This window comes from Synchiropus splendidus, chromosome 3, assembly GCF_027744825.2.
Source record: "Synchiropus splendidus isolate RoL2022-P1 chromosome 3, RoL_Sspl_1.0, whole genome shotgun sequence".
NCBI classification, from domain to species: domain Eukaryota; kingdom Metazoa; phylum Chordata; class Actinopteri; order Syngnathiformes; family Callionymidae; genus Synchiropus; species Synchiropus splendidus.
The window spans coordinates 27,121,512-27,130,901 of NC_071336.1; the positions used below are offsets into that span (position 1 = coordinate 27,121,512).

General features: G+C 40.5%; 1 protein-coding gene across 4 annotated transcripts in view; it reads left to right on the plus strand.

Moving 5' to 3' along the window:
- adarb2 (adenosine deaminase RNA specific B2 (inactive)) overlaps nt 1–7,045 on the plus strand; it is a 159,087-nt gene extending 152,042 nt beyond the window's left edge. For all 4 annotated transcript variants that reach the window (XM_053858334.1, XM_053858333.1, XM_053858335.1 and 1 more), the window contains exons 9-10: nt 1,860–2,041; nt 3,514–7,045. In XM_053858334.1, the coding sequence (XP_053714309.1) occupies nt 1,860–2,041; nt 3,514–3,690 (359 nt within the window). In that variant the 3' untranslated portion in view covers nt 3,691–7,045. The remainder of the gene's footprint in view (nt 1–1,859; nt 2,042–3,513) is intronic.
- Nucleotides 7,046–9,390: the final 2,345 nt, after the last annotated feature.

Genomic DNA, 9,390 nt, shown 5'->3' on the forward strand with positions numbered 1-9,390 from the left:
CGGAGGGGAGCTGTGATGGAGGGAGAGGGAGACAAAGAGTGAAGGAAAAAAAAAACTTGCTCTCCTCCGCCGTCCTTTGATTGGCTGCGATGAGCGCCGCAGCTATTGTGCTTCTTGGATTATTTAAACAAGACAACCCCGGAGGAAATTCCAGGGGATCGCAGGGACGCTCTTATCACCCACAACCAAAGCGGCTCCACCTGGACCCCGAGGGCCCGAAGCATCGGCGCTCTGACTCGTCCTTCACTCTCATCGTGCTCTTCACTGGCAGCCTGAAACGCTGACACGACTTTGTCATGGAAAAGAATCGGCTGGAGATAAAACAGAAAATTATTAGCCGTCGTTCGGGTATCAGGCGCGGCAGATGCTTCTTTTGATGCCGTACGGGTCAACTTTGTTTGAGGTTCAGTCGCATTATCTCGACGCTCAGATAAAACCTGGCTTTTGAATGTGTTGGAAGAGACTGAATTAAACTCAGAGGTCACTTGAGAATGAGGTGTTTTTCTGCTCCAAGACAGTGTAACCGGCAACATTACTGTATAAACAGTGGCGTTGAAAAGTGTTTGGAGTGGAGTACAACTGATATATCTATTTATTTGTCAATCATTGACTAGAAAACTCTGAAAACCAACCTAAATTCTTGACAGTTTCAATGTGTCAGTTCTCAGCATTTTCGGTATCAACTTCAACAACAGAACACCGCATGGATGCAGATGAACTCGCAGCGTAGCTTGGACTTTCACCGTCCTGTGAACACGACGTGATTCCCAGTGAACGCGTTGCTTTGAGAGCGTCAAGTCTGTTGGGGACCGGTCTTTGCCATCTGAAACTGACAGATTTGCTCGGACGACCTTGATCCGGTTAATGCTCTCTAAAGTTAGAGCCTTTCACCTTCACTTTCTGTCTCCCTCAATCTCCATCTTTTCCCTCCACTGGTCCCATTATGTGCTTTGCTAGCGAGGCTAATTATTTCTGCGGGGAGAGAAGCTAGAAGAAGAAAGGAAGGCTTCGTCTTTATGACAAGGAGAGATACAGGAGACTTGTCTGGCTACTCTGCTCAGCACTTGTTAAAGGATCAAGAACGACTCGTGCAGGTTACCCAATGTTGGCTTATTTGGTTGGAGCTATCGATGGGCAGATGAGGTATCATGAAACAGTATTGCATGGTTGCTGGAACAGTGTCCTAATGTTCAGAAACCTCTAGATGGTGCTCTTGGCCTTCCTCTCCACCTTCTGTCTGTCAGTACCAACCTCAACATCTTCCTACTGTACTGGCTCTCTCTCTCCTCTGTACATGTCCAAACCATCTCCATCTAGTCTCTCTGACTTGGTCCCCTAAACACCTTCTTTCCTTCCTTTCCACCTTCATCCTGTAACTTCACCTGTCCACTTGGGTCCCTCTCATTCACACACATGTATTCCGTCTTACTGTGGCTAACCTTCATTCCTCTCCTTTCTAAAGCAAACCTCCACCTCTCTTATCTTCCACTTGCTCCCTGCTAAATAAGGACCTAATGATGATGCATAGCTGGCTAATATGCTCCTTTATTCATGAGTAATGTATCTGTAGTGTTGCCTTCTTTGATGTGTTGCAGGTGAGGAGACTCGCATGCCACATTTCACACATATTTCACACAAACTTGTGATTTTATTTTACTACTCCTGCTCATCATTTTTATCGCATCACTCAAACTGTCAATCAGTTGCCGAGTATGTGTGTGTGTGACTTATAGTGTGGTCTTTCATGCAGTTCAACGCAGCAGCCAACCTGAGGCTCATAAGTTGTGGAAGGAGGCTGTCATTGTTAGCTGCTGCGAAAGTGTCAGAGTAATCCGAGGACTGTTTTTGTTGCATTGAAGGGTTGAGTTGCGCCGACTTCCAGCAGACGGGGAAGCCCACATGTGTGAGCGTCAACTGGACGCTGGGGGACGCACAGCTGGAGGTGGTCAACACGGCCACGGGGCGACGACGAGACTCCGGGATGCCATCACGTCTCTGCAAGCACGCGCTGTTCGCCCGCTGGAACAGACTCTACCGGAAGGTGAGATGAACTGTGTTTGCAGATGGGCTCGGCCAAAGAGTTGCACTGATGTTGTCTCACGTTATGTGGCCCGATTTAAAACCTGCATATCGTCCACTGTTTATTCTGGTATTTCCCATTATTATTGGTATTTTCCCATCATCCTCCTTGGCCTCTTTGTGTCTTTATTTGAGCCCCCCGTCTTCTCCTTCTCCTCCATTGTGAACATTCTTTGTCCAAGGCATCTGACCTCCCTAACTTTCAACTATATATTCAATACATATTCCTTGTCTAAATCTGCTTCTCATCTTTGACCTTTAAAGCGTTTATTACTCTCTTTGAATATTAAAACCCCCCTGGACCACTGACTACGGAAGAAGTTCATTACATTTTTGCCCTGCTACAAACATAAACAACACTAAAAAAGTGTAAATAGATTGACTTTTATATTAAATTATATATTCTTTCGAACTACATCTTATTTTTTCTCTACCTTCTGTGTCATGCTACTGATCATTGCTTCATTCTGGAGCCTGTCAATATCATTTCTCTGTCGCAGAAAAGGGGAGTTTGAATATTCATGTCCGTCTAGTTCCAAATGTTTCGCTTAAATGTCTCCCAATTAATTCAACATCATCGGAAATAAAGACGCTAATCCTCTGAAATGTGAAGAAATAGCACATTAATTAAATCTCGAAGCTCCATCTTTTGTTTGCGGAGGAACAACTTCATTAAGATCGACCTCAACAGTAATCAATGTTTGCAGCTGTTGTGTGTTTTTCCGCGTATGAATTCATAATCTGCGGCGACTGTGGCAGTAAAAGCCACTCTGCTAAACCAAAGTGTGGCGCGCCGGAGATGATACTGAAATACCAGTGTGGCTGCAGGTGAGCGCTCTGCGAGGATTTAGAGGAATTTCTTGGTTCAATTTGTCGCCGTGGCAACGACTGCTTATCAAAAACCCGGCAGCTCGGATCTTCGCAGAGCCGCTCCGAAACTTTACGTAACGCACACTGCCTGCATCGGCAAATGGCAGCCGTTACAGCATAATGACGATGAAAGGACAATTATTTGGAGAAGGGCTGGAGGAGGCCCCCGCCCTCACTGCTCCCCGCACTCCATACATGAGGGCCACGCAAGAGCAGTCGCACTAATCTGCCCAAGAAACTTCTGTTTTCCTCTCCTCTTGTCTCGGCGACGATCTTCATTGTTTCCCCCCCGCGACAATAAGGAAGCACAAAAAAGCTCAGAGAATGTTCAATTGCTTGTGAAATTTAAATGGGGAGATTACACAGCTGTTGAAACCCGCCACCCCTCACCTCCGCACCCGCCAACCCCACCCAAATGCATTTGTGCCGCCTCATTCATTTTGTTTTGCTGGCTCTTTCTCCTTCCCCGCCCGCGCTGAGAAACCTTTAGCCTCCCAGCTTCCTCCTCCTCCTCATCGTCCTCATCGTCTCCTCACTCTTCTGCGTCTCTCCGCTCCTCCGCAGCTGGGCGTCCTCGTCTCCTGCTCGGCCGACCGCCAGCTCATGTACTGCCAGGCCAAGATGGCGGCGCGTTCCTACCAGACAGTGAAGCAGCAGTGGTTCAGAGCTCTGCAGGAGACGGGTCTGGGCACCTGGGTGAAGAAGCCCCCGGAGCAGGAGCAGTTCCTGATGTCCGGCTGAACACGTGTGTGTCTGTGCGTGTGTGTGTGAGTGAGTGTGGACTCGATCTTTTCACATCAACATGGCTACGTTTACATGGGCAGCTCTCACTTCAGATTCCAGTCATGGCAGCCTTGCTCAACAGCAAACTTTTTTATTTAAGTGCTGTGTGATACGGAAGATTCCTGGCTTTATCTATCAATAACTAGCTGAATAGGTAGTTAACCTTTTTCTTCAATTTATTTTCTGTTCCGCAGGAACTCAAACTACTTCACTGTCATTTAAATCAGGCTTTGGCTTTGAATGAATCTCTTTTTATTTTTGTCCCTCATATTTGTTTATTATTAATAGAGCTGGGACTCCTTTTGAGTTATATTGTAGAAACAAAGTGACATATCTAAAGCTGATGAATTAAAATCATTATATTGTTCATTTATTGATATAAAGAGATCAACTACTTATGGTACGTACAAACTCCATGTAAGTCAAGTTCATGTTTTTGCATTTTGTTTATTCTACATTTTTAAGTACTTTTTCTTTTTTCTTCTTTCTTTTTTTTGCTTTACCTGAAATTGTAACAATTTTATTAATATTTGTCCTTTCACAATTGCATTTTTAAGTTTTTCTTTTTCTTGATTTTAACCAAAAAATTATGAGTACTTATGAGCAAATTGTGGCTTATCACAGTTGAATATTTGGCACCAGAATTCTCAGTTGAATCTGTAAGATGAAACATCAGGTGCAGAGACCCACATTTTTTTGTCACTTTTTTTCTACTTGTACTTACATTCACCATAATGTCTCCTTCATCGTGTTCCCTGTGAAAGAAGAAAGTCTTTATCAATCCGCAGCCATTGTTTCAATGTATTCCACAATGAATGAACTGAAATTAATATTTTTTAGTCCCAGCCCTATTTTAACATTTTTGCTTGTCGTCCAAATCCCAGGTTTTTTGAACCTACATTGCTTCCACACATGGGATTTAGTTTTGTTGATGTTCTGGATTACCGTCAGGACTCGCCTCTCTGTGTGGACTAGCTTTCCCGTTTGGGTTCGACTATGCTTGTCTGAGTCCGTTCCGGGAAGCTGCTGCCCCCTGGTGTTCCCATGAGATCATTACGAATGACATTTCAAATGTAATTAAATACCTGAAATAAATATAGAATGATAATTTAAGATGAAAATAACTACATGGGTGACTTTTTAAGAGTCGGGTAGATGGCGCTGTCTGTCTGTACATTTTTGAAATAGTCATTCTAAGCCCTGGATTATTGCATCCACAGCGGCAGCTCTGTGAATAAAGATCTGTGAGACCAAAACAAAAGGGCTCATTCTGCTTTGGTTGCTAGGCTCATGCTGTCGTGTCAGTTTGGGTAAAAGTGGTCATCCTTCGCTCCGTCATGTCTTTCGCCGGGACGGAAGAGTAAAAGGCTTCTTCTTTCAGCAGTCCTCAGGTGAGCTGTCAGGAAAGGGTGAGGTCACCTTGAGCGAATGAAAGGCAGCCGCTATCTTGTCATCAGCTATTTCCGGGCCTCAAGGCTCCCACTGAGGGGTGAGCCACGGGGGAGAGTGAAGAGAGAGAGAGAGGGAGGACCACGTCCAATTACCTGCCCTGTCAGAGTGACGGCTGATAGAGGAAGAGAGGAGGACGGAGGAGCGTGAAAGGGACGGCCCTGACTCGCCCGCCTCACCCTCCTCGCCCGCCGTTCTATCTTTGTCCTCCTCTGACTCACCTTTTGACTTCCTTTGTCTCCGCGGTTCCCGCCGCCATCCCGACTGTCTCGGCCCGGGCCTGTCACTCACTCCCTCACTTCTGAGTGCAGTCGACTCTAACATGACACGACGACAGGTTAATACACCCGCGTCTCTCCGCTTCATCCCCGCGGCCTCGTCTCACTCGGGGGAGGAAGAGAAACTCAGCCATTACAGCTTGTCGGAAATACAGGTGATGGGAGCATGTGGTTGACCTCCGTGACCTTTCGGTTTCCTTTCTCGGACCTCACTTTTATTAGGAGCATATTTGCTGGATGGGTTTCATATCCGACCCAAAGTTGTTCTCCCGAATAAAGCGACACCTTTGTAAACCAACAGGAGCCTCTGTGCAGTCACAGAACTCTCTCTCTCTCTCGCTCGCCCCGTCCAAGGTCACAGCGGCCGCGACCTTTCAGAAGCTTGGAAACACTCATTAAGCTCTTAAACATGTCGGGTCACAGGTGAAGCTTGGGCTGCTTTTGTTGTTCAGCTCATTGTTGAGAATGATAACTTCCGTGTCAAGTGCAGCTCCTGCGCCTTTAGGTCACACCGCCACCTGCGGCCACATCTGAGTAGTGACAGTGACATCTGGTGGTGGTTTCCATTTCTTGTCTGACGCTCTGAAGTGCCAGTGACCTGAAGAGAGAAGTGCGCCGGCAGACTGAGGATGTTCCATGATATTTCAACATGGCCTCCATGTTTTAAACCAGGTTGGATCAGAAGAAATCAAAAGATATTTTGACCGAATTGGATATTTAATCATCATACTCCTTGAACTACTATTATGACTTGTGCAAGACAAGAATGTTTGTGTTTCGAAAGAAGTCCATACATTTTTATTTCAAAATAATGATTTCTTATTTCTAATTATTTCTTTATTTTCACCATCAAATTAAGCATCTTGGATTGTTAATGATAATCTAAATAGAGTAACACACACTATTCTGTGTTTCATGGTAGACGAACCAATAATAATAATAATAATAATAATAATATCTGTATTACGACTTTTTAATATTTGGAGATCAGTAACATTATTATTATTATTATTAGTCCTAGTTAAAGGCTCACATTCTTTGAAACATTTGCATAATTCTGTTACTTTTGTCCTTTTAATTTCTAGATAATATTGATAATATAAATAATGTTAATAATATTAACTAAAAAATAAAGTCATAAAAGTGAAAAACATGAATTATTTTGCCATCTACATAAATAAATAAACAGTTTCAATCATTTTCTACTTGTTTAATCAATTTCATTCTTTCACTTCACTTTTTCATTCTTTCAAGCTTTGATCCTATTTGAGTGCGAGGCGAGGGACACCCTGGACAGGTCACCGATAGAGAGGACCACATGCACTTTCATGTTCACATTCAATTAAAGGTTTGGATTCATATTCACCTGTTCACCTCACATGACTCCCTCTGATATTATATTATTTTTCGAGATGATATAAAGCCGCATGTCTGAATGGCAATACTGTATTTACGATTGTACATAAGAAAGATGTTGTTGGAGATCAAAAACTGTATAAGTCTATAAATAATTGCTGCTATAAGATCTGTACATGACACTTCTGTGACAAATGAAAAGTGAATGTTTGTACTGTAAATGTGAATAAATCCCCCAAGTCTTTAATGTAACCTGTTCCTCTTTGATTTTTTTTCCCCTGTTTATTCTGGTTCATGTTTGAAAGAAAATGTTTAATGTTGGGAGTGTGATTATTACTGGTTTTTAAGACCAAATATGAGGTTAAAATGACAATTTTTATCCCAGCATTTAGCATATAATACAATTTATTTATACTGTACTGTTTATTTATCGACATATTTTTCTGACTAGACGAGTTTTACATATTGATAATGTTATTCTTCTCAAGTAATTAGAAAATATTTCAATATTTTAAAATAATTTTCTTTTCAATTAAATTTTCATTCATCATTGTTCTTTGTTCTTTTTTGTTAATAATAACAAAATTAACAAAAAGTATAGTGAATAAATGACAAACTAGAATATTTAAATAATAACGTGAAAAATAGAAGAGAAAAAATATATATATATTACCGCTTGTATATAAAGACAGAATAATGGAGGAAAGGAGAGTCATTGGGTAATAATTTAAAACACTTTTTTTTTATTGATTTAAATAAAATTGTAGAAAAAAGTGAGATATTTAAAACTGATAAAATAAAATCTTTATATTGTTCATTTCACTTAATTTCTGAAAATAAATAGGTCACTGATTACAGTACATTCAAATGTACATTTTTTTAAATTATTTTAATTTTTTTTTTTCTTCTGCTTTACCTGAAAATGTTACAAAAAAAAAAAAAAAAAGAATTGTAGCCGCAGACAAGAAGCTCTCGCGAGGTTGTTTCAAGAAAGTCAGTAATATTTGAAGCTGACTTTTGCCATCAAACCCTCAGATTTTATATTGCACATCATGATGTAATAGCGTGAGACGGTGGCGGAGGTGTCCTCCTCATGATCACTCCTCTCTGCGTCCAGCCTGCTGAGGAGGCAGACAAATATTAGAGGGCCGGACATCGCTCTCCAGGGAAATCCGTGTGGAAATGGTTATCTCTTTAAGAGTGGTGGGGAGGCAGCTGTCATCACACCCCGAATCAGCCTGGAGGAAGGCCGAGGTGAGGGTTCGCCCTCCAGTACTCAGACAGCACACTCACTGTCAGATGCCCAATGAGAATCATAATTGACAATTTGCTCCGGTGGCCGGTGACAGTCAGCTGGTGTAATGTAATAAAGGAGGGAGCACGACTCCGGCACCCAGAGACACAGAGAGGACCTCGCGAATGGCAGCCACGGCTACATTCACAGGTGTGTAAATCAGTCCAGAAATAAGCAACGTACTAATGTGAGGAGGCAATATTTCAAAGGATCTCTGTGGTGGGCATCAATGAAAAATGAAGGTAATAATGTAGTAATAATGTGAGAACAAATACTTACGTTTTTTTTTTTTTTTTTCAAAAAATTGTAAAAATGAAAAATAAAACAGTAATTGGGATAAGATACTTAATGAAGATTACTTAAATAAAAACATAAATTTAATATTAGTATTTACTATAATAATAATAATAATAACAACAACAACAACAACAATAATAATAATATTAATAATAATAACAATAAATTTTTCAAAAAGCATTTCAGTGGCATAGTACAATAATCAAGTGGAAGACATGACCAGATCACATGAAATACTTGAATAAAAATGACGGAGTAAATGAAAATAATGTGGTAAAAATATTTAAATTATTTAAATAATTTTTTTTTTCAATAACATTGTAAAAGTAAAAAATAAAATAGTAATTGGAATAAGATACTCAATGAAAATTCATAAAAAAAGTAAGGACGTTAAAGTACAATAATAATAATAATATACAACTTTCAAAAAGCATTTCAAAATAAGTGGAAGGCATGACCATGAAATACTTGAATAAAAATGATGGAGAAAAGGAAAATAAACTGGTAAAAATACTTAATTCTAAACAACAGATTTGTTATATGTTTTTTTTTAATCAAGCAAAATAAAATTAAATAAAGTCAATGGAAAAGATCAAAGTTTATTAAAATTTCACAAAATAAATAAAAAAATGTATACATACATTTAAATAAAATCTGTTCGGAGCTGTGGCAAATCACTAATACGAACAAATGTTTAGCTGTTAGCTCAAAAAAGGCTGTTCAGGAACATTCTGTTCAGCTCTGATGGTGGTGATGATCATAGGGAAGCTCACATGCAGCGGCTAAATGTACAGTAACACCGTGCTCTGGAGTCGTAGTACACAATAATATACTGATTTTTTTTCTTTTTTTAGATTAGTCTGTTAGTGCTAATGTGCTAAAGGCATGCTAACAAGGTTGAACAGAAAACAGAAAAACAAATGTGATTGGATAAAAATAGCAAACATAGAAAACATTACTTTTAAGGTAAAAGGGGCTGTCAAT